General features: G+C 34.0%; 3 protein-coding genes across 3 annotated transcripts in view; all 3 read right to left on the reverse strand.

The window, feature by feature from the left end:
- The window catches only part of LOC137401417 (uncharacterized), a 294,112-nt gene that overhangs the window by 126,064 nt on the left and 140,397 nt on the right, over positions 1–27,651 (reverse strand). The window lies entirely within an intron of this gene.
- Positions 18,423–20,077, reverse strand: LOC137401415 (uncharacterized). The gene is made up of 3 exons (XM_068087747.1): positions 19,649–20,077; positions 19,196–19,338; positions 18,423–18,686 (listed from the first exon to the last, which is right to left on the reverse strand). The coding sequence occupies exons 1-2, from the start codon at positions 20,073–20,075 to the stop codon at positions 19,205–19,207; spliced, it is 561 nt and encodes a 186-aa protein (XP_067943848.1). The 5' UTR covers positions 20,076–20,077; the 3' UTR covers positions 18,423–18,686; positions 19,196–19,204.
- LOC137401852 (E3 ubiquitin-protein ligase TRIM33-like) lies at positions 20,131–27,613 on the reverse strand. The gene is made up of 7 exons (XM_068088326.1): positions 27,609–27,613; positions 26,137–26,296; positions 24,274–24,457; positions 23,670–23,872; positions 21,302–21,578; positions 20,189–20,314; positions 20,131–20,144 (listed from the first exon to the last, which is right to left on the reverse strand). Exons 1-7 carry the CDS (start codon positions 27,611–27,613, stop codon positions 20,131–20,133), a joined length of 969 nt encoding a protein of 322 aa, XP_067944427.1.

A 27,651-nucleotide genomic window follows, 5' to 3' on the forward strand; every position in this document is an offset into this window, starting at 1 on the left:
TGAATGGTTTGGTCTATCGATACAAATATATAAAATAATGCCTATTCATAAGGCATATTGTCTGAGTTGATTATATTTCCATTAAGAGATGTTCAACCATCGTTAAAAAGTAAAATACATTTACTGACTATATCTTAATGAAAACCATTCAACTTGGTAACATGCCAGACTGTTATAGAAGGAGTTGAACTCACAGCAAAGATGTGGTACAGGTCATCCAATACCAGAGGACGTGTGAAGCCACAATAGTAAGTTGTGCTCTGAGCAGATACTCTGTACTATAATATATCGAAGAAGTATATTAATACTTTAAACTAGGTCTAGAGAACTGAAGCTATGTAGACAGTGGTAGGTAGGTGCTGACCCTCAGTGTTTAGTACTTGCTTATGATTGGCTTAGCAAAAAGACTAAAATCTTGTTCTTTAGACTTATTTGCCTCAACTTGTCCAAGTTCTGGACACAACTCTTGTACAAACATGTTACAGACGAGGTTGGACCAACTATTTTGTTGAAAATATATATCATAATCATTATAAATTATGAGTGCATATAAAGCAACAGAAGAAAACACTAAAAAGCAAACTCAACTTTGGTTGGGAATATACATAAATTAATAAGCAACAAATTTACATCTATTATTAACAGTGATTCTCAGTACGGTTTGTGAATTTTCAGTGGAAGTAAATCATAGGGTTTAAAAACATAAATGGTAAAATACAAAAACTTGACTTAAATATTTGATTAAAAATCCGTAATTAACTTAGAAGATGCTTATCTGAGTATTTAAAGTGAAAATATTTTAATGCAAAGTGAATTTATCTTAATTAAAGGTTTGTCACAAAAAATTAAATAAAAAACTAATTGTACATCACTTTCTATTTTCCAAAATCGGACTATAATATATTTTGTCAAAATAGCTGTACACTAACATATGTAAAGTACACATGTAACTATTTCATAAGAGTAATTAGCATACAGTTGATATTTTACAAACTTGATTTCAAAGCAAGAATAGAGAAATCGTTATTTTTAAAAACAACTACACACTGACATATAGACAAATATTTTAATAGGATATTATTCTACAAATTTGACTTGATGCGGGAATGAAAATTGTTATCTTATCTCAAACATTCATTACCTTTATTGACACTAAAGTTATAATTATCTGATTTTAGCTTGATATTTTTTATTCTGTTTGATACTTATAGACAACGTCTGTGCAAATAGGTAAGACAAACATTGCCATATAATTCATTGGCTTGTTGTGGTAAAAGGTTTAGAAGATGTGTCCATTAAATTGAAGTCTAAAAAGGTTCAAATGTTAGTAGAATTCGTAGAATTAGCTATTGTCAAATTGTTTGTACGAAACAGATGTTTTAAACAATAGGCTTATAAGGTGCGTCAGTTTTAAGTTATAATTGCTTAAAAACTGCTACTTTTAGTTACCATTTAAAAGTCATTTGTTTAACCATAGTCTGAGTTTTGCTAAGCTGATCATGTGAGATAATCAACAGAAATAATAAACTAAATGACTGAGGTAGCCAGGGTTCCAGTGAAAAAAGATGATGTTCACTACTTTAAAGGATGCAGCAATAAAGAATATGACTTCGGGAGTCAGCGTTCTTCACGAGGCAGTTCAAATAAATATAATAGTATTGACAGAACTGCTCTTAGCCTGATAGATATAAGGAATGAGTGAGCTACAATTTTAACTGCAGTGACTGATGAATCATCTTGCTATTAAATGTTGTGAAGGAAGAAGTGATGTCATGCATCTTGAGATAACAGGGACAGGTATCAAGATGGTAGTTATAGTAGAGTACAGAATAATAGCTACAATGGGCACAGTAAGATGTGTGAAACATCAGTAGAGAGAAGATAGCTATGATATGGCAGTTGAGGAGGCAGTATTGAAGGTTTAGTAGAGTGAGAGATACTAGTATGGATATGGGGAGGAACAGGAACAGCCCCAGTAATATAAAAGGTTTAGAAGTCAAGTGACTACAACATGAATAGATATCAGGGTAGTAGTAGTCCAAGTGATGAATAAGACAGTTGCTATAGGAAGTAAGATACGAGTGGATATGAAGAGAGGAACAGAGGCTATGGAAATGGTAGCAATGCATAACAGAGGTACCATAATGATAGTAAAGGTAGCAGCATGAGCAGAAATGTCAGATTTTCAGTCTCTAAAGGGAAGTATAGTGCAAACTAATGGCTCAGCCAAAACTTGTGTTGTTTGATAGTTAGAGACAAGGAATATGAATTTACTTTTTATGTTAGGAAAACTAAGAAAACAAGTGAGTGTTGCATTTGAAAAACCATCAACTACTTTACCCTCTTCCTTGCTAGTGGTTCGATCTGTAGATATAATTGACCTTGAACTTAGAGCGGATACAAACTTGACTCATTTGCTCCTAAATGAGTCTTTTACCAGGACATAATTTACATATTCAGTAAAACCTAATAGTTGACAAAGGGGCATCTAAATCATTATAGCTTATGAACATCACCATCTTCAAAAATATTTTGATCCAAACTCAATCAGCATGAGATTTTACATCAACCCTGCCATAAAAATGCCAAATTTATTTTGCAGCTCTGACATTTTTTTTCAGCCAGTTTCACTTCTACAGCAAGCATGGTAAGATGAGTTATTAATATTATTACAGCTTAAAGCATTTTTATTACTAATTTTATTTTTTTTATTACTCTTATGGTCTGACTTGATTATATTTCTATTAAGGTACATTCAACCATCTTTAGAAAGTAAAATAGACTTACTGACTATATCTCAATAAAAACAATTTAGTTGGTTCACATGCCAGACTGTCATAAAAGGAATTGAACATACCAAAATAATGTGGTGCAGATCATTCAATACCAGAGGACGTGTGAAGATGCAATAGTAAGTTGCGCTCTGAGCAGATGCCCTGTACTATAATATATCAAGGAAGTATATTAATACTATAAACTAGGTCTAGAGAACTGAAGCTCTGTAGACAGTTGCAGGTAAGTACTGACACGTTCAGTACTTATGATTGGCTTAGCAAAAATACTAAAATCTTTAGACATATTTTGTATTCACTTTCACAAGTTTTGGATAAACACAACTATTGTATTCCCATGTTACAGATGTTACAAGATAAGACAACTTTAACAACCAAACTCAACCTTGGTTGGGAATATATATGAATTAATTGGCAACAAACTTACAGTATTATAAACTGTGATTCTCAGGACAGTTTGTGAATTTTCAGTGGAAGTGAATCATAGGGTTTAACAACATACTTGGTAAACTATTAAAATTTGGCTTTTAATTATTTGATTAATAATCCATAATTAATGAAAAAAATGACTATATGAGTACCTAATGTTAAAATAATTGAATGCTAAAAAAGTGCATTTCCTCTGGTAACAGTTTTGTCATGAAAAATCGCAAAGAGATATTATTTGTACATCACCTGGTTTTTTTAAAATGTTTTTTATCATATTTTGTTTTAAATAACTACACACTGACATATAGACAAAGATTTTAATAGGATATTATTTTAAGAATTTGATTCGATGTGAGAAAGGAAATTGTTATCTTATCTCAAACATCCAATACCTTTATTGACACTAAAGTTATAATTATCTGATGTTAGCTTGATATTCTTTATTCTGTTTGATAGGAAATGTCTGAGCAAATAGGAAAGACAGGCATTGCCATATAATTCATTGGCTTATGGTGGTAAAAGGTTTAGAAGATGTGTTCATTAAACGGAAACCAGATGTTTCATGTGATAATGGATTCAGCATTGCTGTAACAATGAGAATGCCAGATGGAGAGCATCAAAAATACAGCTAACTCGTTGTCTTATTGCTTTAAACTTCCTTTTTGATTGGTTAATTCTACACAGCAAAAGTGCTTCATGATTGTAAAACGACCTTCAACAAAACCTTAAATGTTAACTGACCACATTTTAAAATCACCTTAATTTCTTCATATATTATAATGATATATTTTTATTCTCCAAAGATTTTGAACGTTGAAAATCAAAACGAAAAACAGTTTGGAAAGCAGAAAATAATTATGATGGAAGCTCTGTGACACAAAAAGGTCGCTTGATTGGCAAAACACTGACATATAATATGTGATGGCAATAAGAATAAGCAATGTATGATTGCAATATATTCAAATACACATTTTCCATCCTCTAGACGTCAAACTGAAGGCTTTGATTGTCCAAAATGACAGATAATTACAATGCAAAGTCGAAATAGATTTCACAGAGTTCGAAAAAGGTTGCCATGTTTTAAACGCCCGGCATTAACTTTCAAGTGGAGGTTATAGAATTATACCAACCAGCTTGTGAGCTAGTAAAATATTTTTTTACACAAACAGGAACATTGAAAAACTTGAATTCATCAAAGTCGTCGTGTTCGTAAAATTAGCTATTCTCAAACTGCTTGTTCAAAATACAAGTTTTAAACAATAGGCTTAGAAGTTGCGTCAGTTTTAATGCTTGAAAATTCTATCTTATAAACACATGCTCTGCATTCATGCTCATAGACAGTCAAGGTAGAAAATGTGCGTTTTAATATGATTATAAAATATTGCAACTGTTTCTAGTCAAACTTTCCCAAAGATCTCTGTCTATTTTTACAAATTAAAAAATCTGATAAAAACCAGTATGTGTTTGAAAGTACAGAGCAAACATTACTCAACTCAAAAATTGTTCAATCACTAAACTGTAATGTTACCTGCCATATTATTATTATTATTACTAATGTTGTAACGGTTTCTGTCATCAGTTTACTTTTAAACAGGCCATGAAAGTGAGTGTTGTGTGTTGTTACAATATTAGCTATCGAGTGTGTGTTGTATCAGAGCAGCTATTCAGCACTTGAGTATGATAGATTATTCATTGTATAAAACAAACATGTACTTGTTTATATTTTATAGCAGCCTCCTTATTGGGCTTGAAATGAGCAATAAAACTATACAGTTGCATTTCACCAGATATTATCTACTAAAAACCTACTATAATCTACCAAGAAGTTCTTGTTTTACCACCACACTCCAATTTTACAGCACATTTTAATTCTCAGCAGTGATTAGCTCATTTCTCACAGCACAAACTACCAATTCCATTTATGAGGCTCTATTCATAACTTGTTCACAGCTTAGAGATTATGGTTCTTTTGTAATTAGTATTAGATGCTTGTCATTATTTCTATTACTTCTATTTTCTTCCGGCTGTTAATGTTATCATGTTAAAATATAGAAGGTTGTGATCAGACACTCAAATATTAAGTTTGTAGTTTCAGTGTTTTCATATACTAGGTCATACTTTAAAATTATTAACAAAGACATATCATTACAACTAAACAGTCTGCACCCTAAAAAATTCTCTATGTTACTATCTAATTGTATACTTCGTTATTTTTGCCCCTGATTGTCCGCTTGTTTATTTCACCTGAGATCCAAAAGTAACTCAAAGCAGATGTTTAAACAGTGACGGCAATCACTTCACCAACGTCTATGGGAAATGGTAAAACAATGATTATAGTTTACCCTGAATCTACCTGTTACAAAGGCACAAGCATACTTTTATCTATGACAGGAAATCATAGTATAAACTGATGGTAAAATATGATTCTCCAAAGCATTCAGAACAAATTCTTAAGAATAAATTTGTTAAATACACCTAAAACCTTTCAATTTGTCTCAAGGCGGAATTCATACTAGTGCAAGCAAGCTCAGAAGTTCCATCTTTCTGAAAAGCTCTTAACATGCTGGTAGAGATAAGAGAGAATGAAGAACCTATGAACAATGAAGCGAAGAGTGACGAAATGGACAACTACAAAGAAAGGCACTTTTTAAATCACATGAAAGAAAACAGTGTAGTAGCAATAATTAACCTCTACACAGCGGGATACATCCATACACCATTGACATGTTTGCATTTGCACGTGTAACTATTTGGGTACTTACTAACGTATACCCAGTTCAGCATTATGTTTGATATTATCCAGCTGTATCTACTTTTTCATGCTTGCTGTAAAACATGAAGAATGCAGAACCATACTGAGCAACCGGTGGTGGTGCTTGCAGCAATTAAAGTTGTGCACGAGAGCTCTTACTTATCCAATGTAAGACAACTTGGACGCCGAACAAACTCACAAGTGGCTAGTCAACACTGTCTTTCACAACACTTTAGGCCTATATGTGAACGAATTATTTGATATCTTAAATTCTTCTGGTTTTTCGACAGGATATAATGCATTAAAAAGCTATTAAAATGCACTATTTACGATTATTGATTATGGCTATGTGATCGACTTTTTAATGAACAAAATGATCTTTGAAAATACTATTGAACATATTGTTTGTTAGTTGCTAGTGTGACTAAGCTTTCAAGTGAAAGATCAATGAGAATATCGAAAGCGAATTTAATTTTCCTCATCTGTAGAAAAAGTAAGATCAATATTGTAAATCAGGTGGTTTAGGTTAATTCAAGAGGTTTTTTTGCCAGTAAAACTTACCAAATCACTCAAAAATAGCACACGTAAAACAAATGTAATCTGTGACATACAAACAATCCCTTGCATTCCATCCCTTTACTACCAGGGCAGACTGCACTGCAACTAAATTCACAAACCTAATTACTAACCTTGATTAGTTGATGACATAGAGCGTGTATATTTGAATGCAATAGCGAGTATGTTTGTCAGAAAATAACAAGCGTACTGGATGTGTCATGGAGCTCTGCAATCGTAACTCGTCCATTGTTGTACGTTTATACGCAAAGCGATTACGCCGTGATCACGTGGATATGTTTACGCACCAAATATGGCTAACAGACTTTGTTTGTTTGTGAATATTATTTATTGAGGTTTTCATGAGAAAATACTGTTCTGTTGACCTCATAATTAAAAATTAAAGCTAATATAATGTGGTATAATATGATAATTGAGAATAAAATTGATAGTGGCTACAATAATATGATTTCTGTAAGAGGATAATAAGATCGTTGATTGAGCTGAGTGTATATATATATATATATATATATATATATATATATATACAGTGTATATATATATGCAAGCTGAGTTGATTGAGTATTTGGATTCCAAGTATTACTAAAAACTTTAGTATGATCTCTATTTATATTACTATATTTTGCTCTTTTTAAATATTTATTGATTAAATAATTTAATTGTGAATAGCTGAGATAAGTATTTATTAAAAAATAATGACGTTTTTGGTTGATTTCTGATCACTATCTCATTGAGTAAAAACCCCGGTAACGCCATGGAAAACTCTGGGAAATCATTTTCGTGAATGCTATTTGATTGGCTTAACTCAAGTGCGAAACTGCACATCTCATTCCTGAGTGCTTGGGAGAAGTGAAATGTTGCATGTAGTTTGATGTTTCTTCTTTCTACAGACTTGAATTTACAGTTTGGAATAGTAAATGAATTTCATGCTCATGAGTGATTCGACTAGCGACGACACTGGATCTTGTGGATTTTGAAGGTCAAGGTCGATCATGGCGACGGGTTTAAATTTTTATCGCCATTATCGATTTTGAAAATATAGGTACGTTTTTATATAAATGCCGGCTGCGGGCATTGAATTGATTGACGATAATATAGATGATATCAAAGAAAAATCTACGAGCACAAAGTTTTATGCGGTAGCCAACGGTCACAAGCCTGGTATTTATGACAATTGGAACTTAGCTGAAAAGCAAGTCTACCGCTATAGTGGACAGTGCTTCAAAGGCTTTTCTGCTTTAGCTAAAGCCGAGGAATTTATGTTAGTCAAATCAAAAATTAACCCTCCTGCCTACTATATTAAGGACGATTCTATTCTCAATCTCAACTCTACAATGAACAGCTTCAGCTTACCAGATAGTCCCACTACTACAAAATTTACTGATGCTAACTCCTGTAGTAACTGCTCAAAGCTGGAAAAGGTCATCAGTCAGCTGACAGATAGAATCTGTAAAGTAGAAAATCAGCTGCCACCACGAAACAATACTCTACCGTCATCTACGTGTACAAAACTAGAAGAGCTTGAAGCCAAAATAACCTCTTTAACATTTCAACTAACTGGGATAAAAAAACAAATCAAACTTATGCCAATGTTTGCACCACGCAAAACGAACATCCGAATCATTACACTCACACACAACCATTTGCACTCCAATATCCGCTAATCAACAGGAATACTAATATCAATAGAAATCCTGTAGTAAACTCTACAACTGTCCCTGCTACTACTACATCTCAAGCCAGCAGAAACAACGCTAGTCAACTCAAATCAAGTAAAACATCTTCTAAAGTATTTCAACCTGAAAATTGTATTGTCATAAGTCCCAGTGAAGAAAACATCGACAAAAATCTGTTCAAACACACCAATCAAGACACGATACGGCGTACGTTATCTGTTAACCATGGTCCTCTGATAATAGACATGGTCAACAGATACAAACTTCACTCGTCCAATCCGAGATTTATAGTACAACTTGATTCTGCAGAGATAGCAGCTAAAATCACCAGAGACTGGAAAACCGATAGTTTTGGTGGCTCTGTTATTAGAATGACTATCGACCCCAAAGACTCATTGGAACATATTGGTATGGTAAAAGGAGTTCCTAGGGAAATACCTGACTCAGAAATATTTGATGCTATAAAAAATAAATATTCCGGTGCCTCATATTCTAGGCTTTTCAAAGACCAGCAACCACTACGTACACTGAAAGTAACTTTCAAAGATGAACTACAACTAAAACAAGCAGTAAAAAATAGCCTATTACTTTCCAACTTAAACATGATATTCAGAGTAGAGCATCTCTATGCCAACACAAACCTCAATAGACACAACAATGTTCGTTAAATTGGTCGGACTACCCATCGCTCACATAAACATACGAGGACTTCTTAACAAAATGGATGATGTAAGATATCTAATCAATAAATACAATTTTAAAATTTTTCATATTTCTGAAACACTGTTAAGCAACTCAATAAGTAGTAATTTGTTATATATTCCTGATTATGTAATACAGCGTAGAGATAGAATAGGTAGGCAGGGTGGTGGTGTTTTGACCTATGTTCACTCATCTATTGACTTCATCTCGCTACCTGATCTTGATAACATTCTCTCTGAATCTATTACTATTAAAATCTCTCAACCATACTCGAAACCATTTCTCACCTCAGTTGTTTACCGGCCTCCCAATTCTCCTGGTACATGGTCAGACACATTTGAAAATTATATAGCAAATTGTAAAGACATCTGTCATGAACTGATCATCTTAGATGACCTTAATATAAATCTAAATGCTCCCAATATCAAATGGAATAATATTTTAAAACAACTAGCTCTGGTTCAGTTAGTCAAACAAAACACTCGAGTCCAAAAAAAATCTCAATCACTTATTGACCACATATACACAACAAAACCAGATAACGTTCATCAATCAGGTGTACTCAAAACTGGTATGAGTGATCATTATCTAATCTTTGCATCTCGTAAGTTGGGCATCTCAACTACAGGACCTAAAACACGTCAAAGACTAACTTGCTTTGACTGGAAAAGCTTCTCAATTCAAGCTTTTCAAAAAGAATTAAAAGAAGCTGACTGGCTAACTCTTTACTAATCACCTTCCGTTGAGACTATGCTTAACTCATTTACTTCTAAACTAAACTCGATTATCTTGCATCACTTAAGTCCCAAGACCAGATTTGTCAAGTCCTCAACTCTTCATCCCTGGTTGGACAGTGAAATTCTGAAAAATATGGAAAAGAGAGATAAACTTGAAAGTCAGCAGTTATGGAACGAATATTAAACACAGAGAAATTACACAACAAATCTAATACGTAAAAAAAAGAAACTTTATATTTCTAACTTAATTTCAGAGTCAAATGATAAGCAAACCAAGAAGCTGTGGCAAGTTATGCGCAACACTAACAAAAACAACACTAATCCAGATATGTCATCAGAAACTGATACCCCAGAACGCTAATTGGGTAATGCATTTAACAAACATTTTGTCAACATTTCTAGAAATTCAAGTATCGAAAACGAACGCAGTTGGACTCCTAAATCGCATAGCTATTCACATGCTTCAGATACTATTTCACCTATACATACAACCGACGTAGTAAACATACTGCATCATATCCGTTCAGACAAAGCTACAGGTATTGACAATATCTCAATTCGAATTCTTCGCATATCACTGTCATTCATAATCATCCCACTCACAGATATCATTAAGGAAGTAACTTTCCCTGAACTATGGAAAACTGCTATAGTTACCCCACTACACAAGGGTGGAGATAAAAATAATTTATCTAATTATAGACCCATATCTGTGCTTCCTATACTTTCTAAAATTTATGAAAGACATATACTTACCGCGCTTCAAATACACTTAGATAGTAACGAAACTATAAGCAGCTCACAGTCAGGATTTAGAAAAAATCACTCCTGCATCACTACCATTCATCATCTTTACTCCACTTGGTCAAACATGGTCAAAAACAAAAATACTTTAGTCATTATTTTTCTTGACTTTCAAAAAGCTTTTGACATGGTTAATCATAATATACTTATTTCAAAATTAGCAAACATAGGAATAGCTGGTAAATTTCTTGACACCATCAGGTCATATTTGAATGGACGGCGCCAATGCGTGAAAATAAAAAATATCTGCTCAGATACTCTTTCTATAGCTACTGGCGTTCCACAAGGTTCAATTCTTGCACCCACACTGTTTCAAATTTTTATAAATGATCTACTTGAATTACCACTCCACAGCACACCTCATGCTTATGCTGACAATACCTCATTCTCTATATCCGAAACTGACCCTTCTTGCCTCCAATCTAAAATAAATTCAGACCTAAGACTTATCCAACAATGGTGTGTGGCAAATCAGATGCCTCTTAACATTTCAAAATCTCACTATATCTTAGTAAATCCACCATTGAATTTCCATCTGACAATTTCTATATTTGACAGTACCCTAACAAGACAATCTACTTCTAAACTACTTGGCTTCATCATCAATGACTCTTTATTATGGCTAGACCACATCTCATTCATTTCAAATAAAATATCATCTAACCTAAGTTTATTTTATAACATTCTTCATCTTATGAACTTTGATACTGCCAGACTATATTACTATAATTTTATTCATTCCTATCTTATATATGGCCTGCATGTGTTTTGCCCTACAACACCTGTAAAATATACCAACACACTATTTATTTTACAAAAAAAAGCTTTACGTCTTATATGCAAAGACCTAAACATACCCCATAAAAACCATCACTTACCACCTACCAACTTAATAACAAGCACTACCGGTGTTCTTCCCTTATCTAAGTTATCACATTACTTCACCTGCCTCACTGCTCATTCAATACTCCCCGATAACTGCCCTAAATATCTCAGCTATAGCTTTCAAACCATAAACCATAGTCACAAAACCAGAAACAGATTCAAATTACCTAGTGCCATAAACCACAACAAACTCAACAGTAACCTGCTAAATTCATTTAATAATCTCTGCACACATTTAAGAACTCTTCCTTTGCAATCTTTTAAAACAAAACTCAAACTACACCTACTATCCTCTGACCAATAATACCATTCACCATACAGCCTTACCTACTTTAAACATTTTACATTACACTTTGTTTTCATGACTAGAAAACTGTTGTCATATATTTGTATACTATTTTCACTGAGCTATTATTTGTCCACTTTTTGTTTAAACAATACTCAAATCAATCCTCAAGCTTGCGTTCTACATATTTTATGCATTCAGTTCTAATACTCTTATACTAGAAATTCCACTGTCATACAGCCCACGACCAAAGAGATGGCCAGAGATATTGGCAAAAAAATAAAGGGTACTGATGGTTGAGAAATGCAATATTAGCAATCAAATGGCTCTGCAGTGCAATAGGATAACTGCAATGGTAGCTGTAATGTACTGGGTGTGGGTGTTATTTTATACAACAATAGGCAATAATGAATGGAAAAGATGTTTATATTTTCCCCCTGCAATAGGAGAAATGCAATATTGGCCAATATTAGAAGTAAAATGCACTGATATTCTTAGAATAATCAATTTTATTAATATAGTAATAATAGAAAACCAATACACAATTTTGTTTACAATTCAAAACGTCATAGGTAGCAATATCGAGAAGTTGTGGTATTTATATAGGTTTTTAGAAATTTTATTTAAAAAGTGTTTGGTCATGACAAACAACAACAATGAAAGGAAAATATTACACGTTTATATCTCTCCCTTGCAATAGGAGAAATGCAATGTTGGCCAATATTATAAGTAGAATGCACTGATATTATTAAAATAACCAATATTGTTAATATAGTAATACAGCAATAATAGAAAACCTCTGAGCGTTCACGCGTCTCGAAGATTTCTGCAAACTGCAGCAAAATAAAAGCTGTTACACAAGTGTTATAAAGCTGTAGGGCTAATTTACTGTAATGTATGTAATTCAGCAACAATAAAGAAATATGTTTATTATAACTCTGAAATGCAAAATTAGAAGTAAAATGGCAAGCTATACACAGTTTGAAAGTTTGTTGCGTTGAATGTAACGCTGATGTAATGTAATGTTTTGATAAGCGATCTTTAACAGAAAGCAGTAGGAGCATTCACGCGTATAAAACTGTAGCAAAATAAAAAATGTTTTCGTCATGAAGGGGCGTTGTAGTTCGGCCCTAGCTTGTACATAAGTTTTAAAGAATTTCGGCTAACGTTTCAAATAATGAAACCTTCGGTGATTGGACAAAAAACACAGGCTGATAAGCTGTGTACCACAATTTCGTACCTGTAAATCGGTCTATGCCTCAAACGGTCTGCGTTTATTACAGAAACCTTCGAATAACTTCGATTACAAGTGAAAAATGCCATAGACTGATGAAATAAGCACGGTTTTCTCGTGAAATGCGCACTGCTAAATAGTTCTACTATCTGTCACACGGCTTTATTGGCGTTTCAATTTTCGGTCTAAACTTTTATTAAACCGAGCTTTTCAAGCTTTTTGTGGGAATTTTCGTTCAAATTAATCTGTCTATTTGTGTATAATCCGATCAGATGGGTAAGTTTAAAGATAATACCGACGGTTTACAAAGACTTGGTAACATATTCAAATAGGTTTAAATGTGTTTTGTCTCGTTATTATACTTTAACGACTTTACATTCCGATGCTTAAATTTGTTGATGAAATTTCTAGCCAAGGGTTCGTCTCATTGTTGATGAATAATTTTCGTAAGTTGTGTGCACATGCATTTATCATAAAAACTCCCACACCTCGCTCCGCTCGTTTGCTCGTGGGATTAGTTAGACTATTCACGAGTTTTTTAGTTAGACTATAGTTTCTTTGCGGTTCTTTTTATTTTTTTGTTGTACACCGCTTTTTAGTTAATTTACTTGCCGTGGTACCTTGTGGAAAACATATTGTAAAATATGACTATTGATTACCACAATAAAGATTGCTCATATATATCTCCATATATAAAAGCCATGTGCATCATAACGGAGGCTAGTTGTAAATCTTCTGGTGATATTTGAAATTTGAATTTCTTTGGTGTATGTATCGTCATAGTTATGTATGCTACTTACAAGTCTGTTATTCTCAATATTTGGTGAGGTTTATGAAATCTGTTATTCTCCATTATTGGTGACATGTATAAAGTCTGTTATTCTCCATTATTGGTTTAGTGTATAAAGTCTGTTATTCTCCATTATTGGTGACATGTATGAAGTCTGTTATTCTCCATTATTGGTGCAGTGTATAAAGTCTGTTATTCTCCATTTTTGGTGAAGTGTATAAAGTCTGTTATTATCCATTATTGGTGACATGTATAGAGTCTGTTATTTTCCATTCTCGGTGACATGTATAAAGTCGGTTATTCTCCATTATTGGTGACGTGTATAAAGTCTGTTATTCTCCATTATTGGTGAAGTGTATTAAGTGTGTCATTCTCCATTGTTGGTGAAGTGTATAAAGTCTGTTATTCTCCATTATTGGTGACGTGTTAAAGTTTGTTATTCTCCATTATTGGTGAAGCGTATAAAGTCTGTTATTCTCCATTATTGGTGAAGTGTATAAAGTCTGTTATTCTCCATTATTGCCGACATATATAAAGTCTGTTATTCTTCATTATTGGTGAAGTGTATAAAGTCTGTTATTCTCCATTATTGGTGACGTGTATAAAGTCTGTTATTCTCCATTATTGGTGAAGTGTATAAAGTTTGTTTTTCTCCATTATTGGTGAAGTGTATAAAGTCTGTTGTTCTCCCTCATTCTCACATTATTGGAACATAGGGCCTGTGGAACATAGGGCGTGCGGAACATAGACCTGTCACCGCGGTGATCACGGCCAGAGTATTACCAAACATTCCACAAAGAGTATGATGAACAGTTTCTACGGTGCAATATAAGTGTTTTCAGTGTAAGTAAATCAAAGGTCCAGCAGGCTTACAACTTGGTATTGTCGTTTGTTTTGTTTCTCGTGTGTCAATCGCTAGCTTGTAATTTATTTGTCGCCTTGTCGCTGTACGGTTGTGCGTAAATACTGCGAAAACAACATACCAATATGGAATGCCAGATTACATGATAAACATTTAATAAGTACAAGCAGCAAGACGCCCGAAGACATTGAAACATCCAATAATTAGAAAATGTCAAAAGTCAACTTCAAAGTTGGAGGAATCCATCATAGAAATTTAGTGAATTCTTTTGCGCTTGCCACTTGTTAATACAGCGACTTACGGCACTTGCAATCACTACTAAGTGGGTTCTGGTTACAAGTTGTATACTGAATGAGTATTAGCTTTCATGCGCAACTATAATTGTTGCAAGCAAGATGATTGGAATAATGAGTATGGCTCTTTATTACGCAAGCTAAAGCTGCACAGAGATGAGTTATGGTTCAAATATTTCACAACTGTCCATATATAGTTTCGTCGCTTGTAGACAGTATCTCGTGGTCTGTGCCCTTTGTTCTTCTGACTCACTAGCATATCTTCCTTCATGACTTATTCTTACCCATCTTGTTATACACTGGCTTACATATCCTTATATACAGTGTTATGTGATAGTCCATTGGGTTTCCTGGATAGCTAGCTTGCGTATTACTAGGCTAATCCCAGGACAGCTTGAGGCATAAGGCTATTGAAAATAGTTGAGTTTAGCGAATCCATCACAGAAATTCCGTCGACACCCGATTGAGAACATGCGAAAGGGAAGTTGAAGCATTTAAGCTTAGTCGGTTGTTGCTCAGGATTATTAACAAAGCCTTGTAATTTGTAGACGAGACTTCAAAATGACAACTTAATCTATATTATCTCTAAAATATCTGTCCTAATGCTGTGTGAACTGAGGAGTCAGTCAATCTGGCATCCTTGCTAAGGAGGGGTACTTGAGAATAATATTGTATGTGAAGATGGTTCTGGTTTGTACATATTGTTCATGTATGGTATTCAGTGTGTTATCTAGTGTAAGAGACAATATATACTCCCAGCTCACTTGTCTATCCTCATGCTGCTTCATCTTTTTAGGTTTCTCTGTGTCCACTAGAGATGCCTTGATCCTGGCATCAATATCCAAACTAACTATGCAACAAAAGGGGTCTTGGTTGAGTTTGCTTTTAGTAAGCAGAGATTTGTGGATAGGCTATTGAATTTTGACTGACATATCTAGCGTAAATACTAGTTCTGTCTACAACTTCATCATGTCACATGTTAAGGCATGGCTTGTTCACATTTGTTCACACGGTTATTCTGGTGGTACCAACTCATGCCAGCTAGATGTGTGAACAAATTTGAATAGAGTGGAATTCTCTGTAAGAAGTTTGTTAGCGGTTGATGTCAACCCTGACTGTCTCATATGATCTCCGGCTAATCATTCACAAAGGTTGATACTTTTGTAGATCTTGTTCAAAGAGCTGTAAGAGTCCATAGTATTAAGTTCATTCATTACATACCCATGTATTGAGTAAGAATGGTGTATTACAGTGAACATAGTCAACTGGTCAGCTGGCTTTGATAGCATATTTTACTTGTAGATTTCACTGCAAGTTTATGATATGGTTTTGTCAGCGGATCTGCACTTAATGACCCCAAAGTGAATATGCAATTAATGACTTGGTATATTGTAAGTGTTTGTAGGTGTATGTGCAGCAATAAAGTTATTGGCAAACCTTGACATAGCAAAATAATCTGTTTCTCCCTTTGGTACTTATGTGTAAACCAGCAGATATTCTTATAAGGTAAGATTAAAGTTTAATAGATTAGTTTATCTGCTCAACAAACTTGATAACAATATGAGCATTAAAACTAGCGCATCATATTAACATATGAAAATATCTAAGTGATATGTTGCTGCTAAAATGGTAACCTATAAAAATAGTGTTATGTTTACGTAGCTTTAGAGACATGAATGAAAATGTAGACTTAGCTAGGTGCAGGTTCAGAGATGAAGTGAGTTATAGAAATCTCAATCAAAACTCACTCTAGATATTTTTTTAAGGAGTTTGAATTAATTTATTGTTACAATTAAATTATTGTTGAGAGTTTTACTTCTTAGTATCCGCTAGCTATTGTACTGGTACTTACCAAAGTATAATATTTTATTATTCTGTCATATTTTAGACAATACTTTGCATTTTGAAATATATGTTTGCTCTGTTTTTGAGATGAGAAGTAAACTAGCTGTAAGTAGAGATGATAGTAAGTAGAGGAATGAATGGATAGTTTACAGGGTAGTTGAGAGAGACTTGGTGTCGAGAAGGTATATAAGTTGTCTTAACAAAGGAGTAGAATATGCATGTTGAGGTGATCGTAGCACGAGGCTTGAATGTGTAGGTAATTCCTATTTCCTCTCTTATATTAAAGGTAATTTTCATCCAGATCTATAAATAGCAATCAGCCATCCTTGACAGATGACTAGGGCAGCAGATATTTATAGCTTTACATTGTATGTCATCAGAAATGTTCAGGCATTATATTATGAACAATTGTTACTATCTTTGTCTGGTTCCTTAAACTAGTACAAATTAAGAAATCTTTGCACTCTTTTGTAGATGTTGACCATTTCAGTTCTATCTATAAATAGACTTCACATAGTGAACCAACAAGGACCTCTCTGTACAAGGCTGTTATAATATCTGACTGCCTTATAAAAGTATTTGGAGTCATCATAGTGACACCAGGACAGCCCTAGCAATGATGTAAGGAACCCATCATCACATATTTTAACCCTTTTGATACTACACCAGCGTTGAGTGAAATTTGGGTTTTTCATCTATTGCCATGCACAGCACCATGCCATGTGCCATGTTCAGCACCATGTAGCATGTCATGCTCAGCACCATGCCATGTGCCATGCTCAGCACCATGTAGCAAGCCATGCTCAGCACCATGTAGCATGTCATGCTCAGCACCATGCCACGTGCCATGCTCAGCACCATGTAGCATGTGGTCACCATTTAGCAGCCTTTAATCTATTAATACTACAATCATTAAACTTGCTGCTTTTGCTTAGCAAATCTTTATCTTTCATGAATATTCCTAAATGCGTGTACGTCTCTCATGCTCAATGGTATTGCAGGAACCTGGGTTCTAACTGTCAGATTGATAAGACTAAGTTTCAAAAACATGGGCCTATAGGAACCTGACTTTTGAACGGGTTTTAAAGCCTCACACGAGACTTATCAAGGAGTGCTCTCTTCCATTTAGTAGAGATCATGTTGAGTGGTTATATACCTTCACACAATCAGTAGGATAGTCACTGTTTGCTTGTTAATATGTTTCACTCTGGTTATAGGTATTTATAAAGTGATATTAGGTTGTTTTCTTACGTAGTGTTACCATGTTTAGTGCGGCGCTACTTCTGGTGATTCAGTTACCTTTCCATATACTTATAACTCTTCATAAGTTTTTACACGCGTTTTGTTCAGTGGCGCTGTTAACATTGTAGCACTGATAACAACTTGATCGTGATTTTTTTAATATTTGTGCACATAAACTGGTGTTTAATTTCGAAGGCTTGCTGAGATTCCGGTTTTTGTAATAGATTTGGCACACTGCCTGCGCCAACTTTTGAGAGCCGATCGTGCTTTCTTTGGTTCAATATTTCTATAAACTTTCTCATTCTAGTTCCTATGGCTTGGTAATTTTCATTTAGAAAGCTTACAAGACGTATATTTCTTTTAAAATCTGTAAAAATAGGCAGAAGAATAGTAAAATCATCTGACATTCTTCTATAACATGAACAGATAAAATTATAGATTATAGTTTATAATTTCTCATGTAAAATGGTCAACTTCTGAAAAAATATTGGTCAGTACATGTGTCACTAAAAAACAAAGTACATATGTATTTTAACACTGCATTTTATAAAAACCATGAACCATTAACAAGCTGCAGGAAAATAATGTTTGATGGATCAAGAATATTATAAAATAATTTCTATTATTGAAATTTGCTTTTGAAGTTGAAAATAGGAAGAGTAGATAGGTAGGGTAGACTTGATATACGGATGGGATCAACGCTTACATAGGTTTATAATAGATAGCTGATCACTATTTGGGGTCACAGAGGTCACGCTTTTATTTTCCCATCACAATACATCTACAAATAGAATATCACATTATTACTAGCAGTTTAATAATTATAGAATACATATTTACTAAAATACAATAATACGCTGCAAAGTAACTAGTATATTATTATTAATAATAGTTCTGACACATGATTGTCCTAATATTGCCGTCTCTATCATCAGACTAATATGTCTGCCGTACCAGGTAGAATTTTCACTCCTGAAAAACTTTCATCAATCTCTACAATAACCTATAAATAACCATAAAATTATACTTAAGTATAAAATATTTGTTGATAAAATAGTCTACCATAGTATGGCATCATTTCAACTTGATGACGTTGCATTTGTATGATTGCATAATAACATAAATATATATTCCATCCATTGCTACTGAATATCCATTATTACATGTTGATATTATCCAATATCATTGGTTGATATTAAGCCTGTCATGTTTTCCTTTTCACAATTAAATACCACTATTTTGGAACGCTGACTTGTTTAAAGATTTCAATGTATTAAATTAATCAATTACCTTTCCATGTTATGGAGTCATCTTGAATAGACACACTCTTTTCTCACCCCAACCAGGTACAACTAACTGTCCATCTCTCCAGCTGATCTGACCAGTTGTAGCACCAGGTAGCTGGTCATGAGTAAACTCATGGAGTTTCTCTCCTAAAATAGTTGATAGAAAACTAGTGAGTAATTAGAATAATGATAATTATAATAGATTAACTACTGTATGCTAAACTTTCACCATGTCAATTATATAATGTATAATTATATGTTATCTCTCTACAACTAAGCTTTTATAAACTATGTATAATTCGCATACTAGCAAATGGTTTAATAAGTTTTGTTTATATTCACCAATGACATAGAACTCTATGCTTTACTTCAATGTCTATGTTTAGGTACATGTATTTGTATGTCAGTTATAGTTGACACACATGTGATATATTGGATGAGCTCTGTTATTATTTACCACTAGGGGAGATGATGTAGATAGACTTTGTGTTATTCTGGGTAGAGCCATAAATAAGGCCATGAGGACCACTGCAGACTCTAATGATATTCTGTAGTTTAGTTGTCCAGAGATGAACAGCTACACCATCTACTATCCTGTACTTGATTAGTCGCTGTCCAGATGATGCTAGGAGATCACCATTCTCTAGGAAGGTTACACGGTGGAACACATCAACAGGCTGATATTTTAATTCTTTGCTGCAGAGGTTGTATATGATGAGCTCATCGTCTGGACCATCTTTAGGCCTGTAAACTACAACATACTGATCAGACACTGCCATATCAGCAGCATTGTTAGTTGTTTTCTCAAACTCAAACAGTGTCTCTCCACTGCTCATTGAAGGTAGCAGAATCTCTACTTTTTGGGTGGTCTTGTGCCTGTGCATGATGTAAACACCATGGTGATGCTCTATAACAGCAGTGACTCCCTTGTATGGTAAATTATATGGACTTATCTTCATTGTAGTCTTGTCCATAATCTTCACTCCATCGTGACAACCAAGCAGAATATCTCCATTTGCTCTATGACATGTGGAGTAGCATGTAGTCTCTGTAGAGTGTTCAGAGCTGAATGTCAGTGTAGTTGGTAGTCTGACCAGCTCTATATTCAGACTAACTGAGTTGTCTGTAAGTATTAATTAACCATGTTTGTTATTTCCATACATCAGCTAACAGCACAGGTTAAACATCCCTGTTAACTTATTTACATACGAAGCCACACAAACTCATTCTTCAACAAGAAGCAACACTAAATCAATAAAGGACAAAAAGCATGCAAAAATTGCATGATTTTGCAAAAACTTTAAGTTTTGTAGCAATTTAAAATTATAAATTTTAAAAATCTTTCAGGAATGTTGCGCTTACTTTACTCCAGTTTAGAAATTTAGTTCATCAGTAGCTATCAGAAATTATGATTGTATGCAAAGTTCAGTAATAAATTTTAAATTAAATTAAATATATAAATTAAAATAGGAAGAGGAAACGGTAATATAAATATTTGTGCTTGAATGTGGAAGTATGATAAAATTTGTAGCAACAAATCAAAAATTTTTGAATATAATTTTTGTGCTTATTTTGCTCTTGTTGCTAATATGAGAGTCACTCACTAGATATGCAGAGAGGAGACAAGTCTTAACACTCTTATTAATTATTACATAGACTGCTATTGGTATTAAAGGTTAACAAGCAGTACTAAATATTATTAGATTAGCAGTAAAAGAAAACAGTTCATAATAATATGTTTATGTAATATCAAACAAATAGAAAGTTATATCAAAACTTTAAGTAGTGACAATTGACATCAACAACTCCTGGAAAATTGCCAAAGATCAACCAGAAGAAATTGTGATATTCTATACTTATAGACAAATCACTCACTTTCTGAGCTACTCAAGACATTTTCCAACTTTCAATTTGTATCAAGGAGAATGTTACAGTTAACACTGTCCACAAAATGTGCAGAGAAGACGATTAGTGTAATTGTATAAACATTGCTAAAAATTAATGTTTGCCCATAAGCGCAACAACAATCTTTTTCGTATTTATGGAAGTTGCTTCCCCTTTTGCTATAATTACCTACCATGATGGATAAGCACATTTAGTTACTACTGACCTTTAGGTACAAGAGTGTATTTATCATGTAAGTCTGGTGATCCTAGGTTCATGTCAACTTTCTGTTTTATTTGCTCTTTAAGGAGCTCTTCCTGCTTGATAATCTCCTGTGAGCTACCACCATCTATCAGTTTGTTGACATTTCTACGGGATGCCTCTAAATCCTCCCTCTGTTGAATCAGCGTAGCATTAAACTCTTCTACCTTTTTGCTAGCCTCTGATTTCAACTCTCTAATCTCTTTCAAAAGCTTATCATAAGCTTCATGTAGCAACTTTACCTGTCCGGAACCGAAAGCATATTACACACAGTAAATTTACATATTAGTTTCCTTGACAACAAGAACAACAATGCTCACACTGCAAGTTTCATAGTCTGAGTAAACAAAATATATGAAGATTTTGTGTACAAAAACAGAGGAAATGTGGTGATTTTTACTGTCGACTAACAATATTCATTCAATCCAAACCTATGTTAAGTTTTTAGGAACACTTGCCTCTGTTTTAATTATACAAACAAGACACTTGAAGTGAAACAAACATAAGCTGAACGCTAGGTATTGTTCGCCCTAAGAGCTTTCCTCAAAATGACAGCTGTTAGTTCAAAGGAGGCCGCATCTCTGTATCACACAAGGGTGGCCCGCATCTCACAAGATTGGCTACTACCTCAAAGTGTGGTTGCTATTACCAAGTGTGACTCGTATCTCAAAGAGAGGCTCATATCCCGTATCACGTGACAAACAAACAATAGGCTAGTTGCCTTTTACGCCTAATTTAAATATCTTCTTGAGGCTCATGAAATCTTTATGATTGTTTTTATGGTAATTTAAGTTGTTGGAACAAAGTTATGTCTATAGTTTTAACTCTTGTAAACTCTGAAGTATAAGTTTCTTTATGGTTACAACGTTAATGGGAAAAATATTCATCTGATCAGCAATACATCAATACAAACAACTACACAGGGTTAGCACTCTAACAACCTGTTGTTGATCAGATGTTAAATGATCAAATGTTACTAGATAATAAATATACTAACTACTCAAACACTAGTAATCAAAAATCTAGCAAGGACCTCACAGCCTTCAAATATATGAGCTTAGATATCATTCGTCAATCTACTGTAACACCTCTAATTGAACGCCATCTTTATTTAAATTCCACTTCAATTTGACCACCATTATAGCAGGGTTGAAAAATAGAGCATCACCCTCTAAATGAACTCCACTTCCATTTTACTGCCAATTTGACATTCTTCCATCTTTACGAACCAATAATAAAAAGTGATCAATAGAAAAGTGTCTACAAAATTGTACTAATAATGACTCGGTTACATCAATAACAATTAATTATTGTATTTTTTCTTTTTGTGTCGAAAACTGTTTTCAACCTCCAAATTTTCACTATTTTAAAAAAGCATCTCCACAGAAACAATGAGTAGGTATTTCAAGATAATAATAGTTCCTTGTTTTGTGGAGTTTTGCTCTGCCAAATAATTGTTTGAATGTTAATATTGACTAGTTCAAAATACAGAAAAAGAGCTGAGCTCAGCTATTGAGCTCATTTATTTTTGTAGCATTTGATTGTTATTACCATGTAACTTATAAATTTGCAGATTTATAACATATTATTTGATAGCATCCTTACGGTTATCTTAACTCAACTTACGATTGATCTACGCTAATAACTGTTCTTCTATTGCACATAAAATGCTAGTTTTGGCTGCAAACTGTAGCAAACATATCAATGAATGCAATTAACTTTTATGCAAAATTGTTAAAAATATGCCTTCAAATTTAGAATAAAACAAAAGTTGAAAGCTCCGACAAAGTTCAAAGCAGGCCCAAGGCTGTAAAATCATTGCAGGTTAATTGCAAGCAATAGATATCAACCGGTAGAGATGTTTCTCAGACTCTTATTGTATATAATTATATTTAGAGGTCTTTGACAAGTTGGAGGTAAAAGTAAAACCCTTTGCCTGTGAAAAGATTAAACTAGTCTTCCCAAAACTCTGACAAGCTATTGGAAAAATACAACATCAGCCTCTATTTCAACACCACTTCTATTTGACCACCTCAAATATAAGGTCAGCGTTGCAAAATAGAGCAGCATGGCATTCAAATGGAGATTTTACAGTAATTGCCAGGATGACACATCATTTTTACCGTCGATGTTTAGCCACCCAGAGTACGTACTTAACTATGGGTCAACTATACATTGAGGGCTTACAAGCATACTTATTAGGTAGACCATTCAATGATAAATATTTTTTCAACATTTTATCATCTGTACCAGTATAGTGTATGCATATGTAATCAGAACATGACTTGAGTGTTACCTATTCACTTCACCTATGCTCACTCAATCATACTTACGTGCTGTTCACGAGCTTGTTCAACTTTGCTTATCCAATTATCACAGGCTTTCTCTCTTTCTTCCAGCTGATTCCAACAATTCTTATCAGCCTGCTGAAAATCGCCTGTTTTTTGGGCAGCTTTCACAAGGAGACTTTTCAGTTCAGAAGTAATGTTGTCAGCAACTGTTTTCAGTTCAGCGAAGCTGTGATTGGTTGTTTGATCTACATAAGTAAATGTATGTATAGTAGAGCATAGACTTTCTATGATGATTAACTAGCAGTACTAACATATCTATATGTAAAAGTACTTTGATATATCAGTATTACTTGAGACATTGTGGTCAACGACCTAATCACTAATCAAGTTTTCTGTTTACCACTATAAATAGCGGCTGATTTTATAAATAGAGGCTGTTGATTGGTCATTTACCTATTTAATACCTGCCATACATTTCTCCATTGAAGAAAATCTTTCATTGAATTAAATTTATTGTTTTATCTATTAATGTTAGCGTGTTTAGCACATTAACAAAAATTTAAAAACTTTTAATGAAATGTTCATATGTCATCAAGAAACTACCGTATTGAGTGATCTCTGCTACTTTTGTATTCTGACATCTCACCTGAACATTCCCCTTCTGTTCTGTCACACAGGTTACAGATGAACTTTTTACATCTCTTACAGGCTTTTATCAGCTGCTCGTTTTTGTGATCTTTACAGAAAGCTTTTTGGTATTTGCCAGCTGTCTGTTCAAATTCTTTCATAGATACGACCTTGTGACCTCCTCGGAAATATTTATCATGCAACTGAAAAATTGACAAGTACTCACATCACTCTATGAAAGAAATAAAAGATTAATGAACAAGCCTATCACGAGAGAGCACTGAATTAGTGACTCATCAATCAGCCTATGCTACATGCGGTAGTCAATTACTGTAGCAAGGACTGTGTACCTGAGGTATGTTAATTTGACAGCTACAGCAGGTGACTGCTCTCATTGGCACACTGCCAAGTAAAAAGCATTACCATGTCTTCTGAGAAACAGTCTAACTTACACCGCAATTTTCAATACACAAAGTATCAGGTTCTATCAATACTTTCAAGCTATGAAACTAAACAGAAATATTTGTGATCTGCTAAATATGGAATGGAAACAGCTGTGACACTATAATTATATATTTATTAAAGTTGTTCGGTTGTGGAACTTGATATTACGTTCAAAATCCTTACTCTTGAAAGCAGAGCAAATGCTTACATGTTTTACACACATGACTTTTGACAATAGCTAGTTTTAAAGAAAATTAATTTTTAAAGAAAATTCTTTAAAGTGAATTTCACAAGATGTACACACAAACTGCTCAGTGTTGATCTATAACCACTTCCAACATCTAGCAGCTAGCCAATATATGGGCTTCCATGAGGCTGGTAGTTTGCGAGTCTGCGTCATTTTTGAGTGACAAATAGCAAAGGGTCAAACGAGTTTTAGTAGCTGAAGATTTTTACTATTCCGCGGAAGAATATGCCGGGCAAGCTATTCCATTTTGAGCATTTTCCAACTGAAGTTGTTCCTATTTTGATTTGAGCAGTTTGATGCGCTTCAGCTCAAAATATAACTCTTACATGTACGTAATACTTATACTTTCAAGTAATGCCCAACACTTCATTCAGCGATTAAGAGGTATTACTTACACTACTGTCTCTGATAGTGGAACTTAATTTACAAAAGCTCATTGACAGAAAGTTTTAGACGAACCAAGAGATAATTAGAAGTTTAGCAGAAAAGCTCATCAGGAGAACAAACTAAAGGAGTGTAGAATTCCTTATCTTTTTTAACAAAGAGCCTGAGTTAATATACAACATGTGAATATCTATAGAACCACTCATCAAACAGTGTCTCAATGTGTACATCATTTACAAAGTAAACAACTAGTTAAGCAAATAGAGTTTTGAATTAGTTAGTATCACACATGATTGCACTTGTGTCTGGTTTCCTCATAAACTGCAAGTATTATTAACAGACTCATCTGACTATCATTATGAAATAGAAACCTGTCAGCATTCAGTACAAGAGTTATTCTACAGAACTAAACATTCCCAAGTTTCAATTACCATAATTATTGCAGGTCTACCATAAACTATAGATTCACCCACTGAGTGTCAGTGTGTGGTGTAGCACGTAACTTGTCATGTGATCTACTGCCATATGAGTAGCAGTTACAAAAATGTTTCTAAAACAGCAACTTTATGATAACAAATATGACCCATGATAGTGGATACTGTCTATAATATTCCATTTGCCCGCCTACTTTTTGAACACATGTAAATGTAATGTTCAAGTTTAGTTAACAAACCTCAACTCTGCCCCCTCTAACATGAGTTCAATTCGTTGTTTAGTGTAAAACTCTGAATATATTAAAATAATGTGTAATTATAATTGCTTGAAGCTATTAAACAGTATCAAAAGGGTTTTAAATAGATGGCATACCTCAAGGTCATAACTGCAAACTTTCTCTCCACAGTCTACACAGTAATGGTAAGCCGTATTGCTACACTCTGGTTTATCACAGGTTACTGTTGTTGGATGCTCTGACTCATGAAAGGACTCAATCGGCAGACTCTGAATTTCAAGCTTCTTGTCCACCGACCTAAATATATATGCAGTCAAATCTCAGAATGTATCACACTGACTAGTGCCAGCTATAGCTTGTAAGTTGGTGTACATTCAACTTATAGTCATGAGATATGAAGTTATTATGCGCTGTAATGGATTCAATTGAATCATATTTACTTCTTGAACATAGATAGAAATCATCAGTTTACCAGAGTAAAAGTAGCTTCTCCTATAACAGACCAATAAGATGAGAGCATGTTCCTATTATTACCTACAGTACTTGATGACAGCCATTTGCAAATTCAATCACAGAAAGCCTCAGATACTTAATAGAAGTTTCCATCCTATTCCATACAGCTTAACTGATAGGCTTTAACATGTAACATAGTAAAAGAGAGGACGTGAGTCTATGTGGTAATATTTTCTATTTAATATTCTATTGGCTCACTTTCAAACATTATTTTGGTACTATTGCTAGTAAACTAAGTGTAAAGATCTAAAAATTACTTTGACTACATAATACAAGGTTATACTTACTGGCAGGTTACACATGTCACACCTTCATGTATCTTATACTTTGCCTCCAAACATGGGGTACAGCTGACATGTCTACATGGTAAGACACGGGGTTCTACTAGCTTTGGTAGCTTCTCACAACAGTGAGAACATTCTTCTTCTTTGTCAAATGTTGTAGCTGATGCCATATTTAGAGCTTATAATATTTGCCGGCTCTACCTGCTGCTTGTCCTGCCCTACATATGCTATAGTTGATAGCCTAATAACTTTACCTTTGAGTGAAAAATGGAATGTGATCTCTTACGGGTCATGACTTGAATGTCTTGTTTACTGACTCATTAAACATTAGATAAGATTAAGTAATCAATCGTAATCCATGCACAGAATATAACTTCCAACTGACTGGCCATGAATAAATTGCTTATGCAGTCATTTTACTTGTTGACAAAAATAATATAAAGCCTGAAGTTAAGGCCTTGAACAAAGAAGGGTCCCCACCATAGCTTTTGCTATGAATATGTTGAGGGTCTCTATGAGAAACATGGGAAAACACAACATGTTTTTATATTTGTCTAGTCTCAGTTTCCCATTCTTAACAAAGCAATTCAGAGAGTTAAAGTGAAAGCCTTGAACAAAAAGCCACCGCTATTTTTGCCACATGCTGTTTGGATCTGATCTACATGACAAATAAAAAAAAGTCCTAACTAGAACTGTTTAGTACCGAACAGGCTGTTGTTAATGGAGAAAGGCTATATGGTTTATATTGAGCAAAATCTTAAAATTGAGATGTTTACAATGATAAAATAGTTTTTAGGAGTTATCTCACCTACCTCATTTAGGTTTTTATCATTTTCATATTCATCCCTTGCTGAG

This window comes from Watersipora subatra, chromosome 8 (genome assembly GCF_963576615.1).
Source record: "Watersipora subatra chromosome 8, tzWatSuba1.1, whole genome shotgun sequence".
In the NCBI taxonomy this organism is placed as follows: domain Eukaryota; kingdom Metazoa; phylum Bryozoa; class Gymnolaemata; order Cheilostomatida; family Watersiporidae; genus Watersipora; species Watersipora subatra.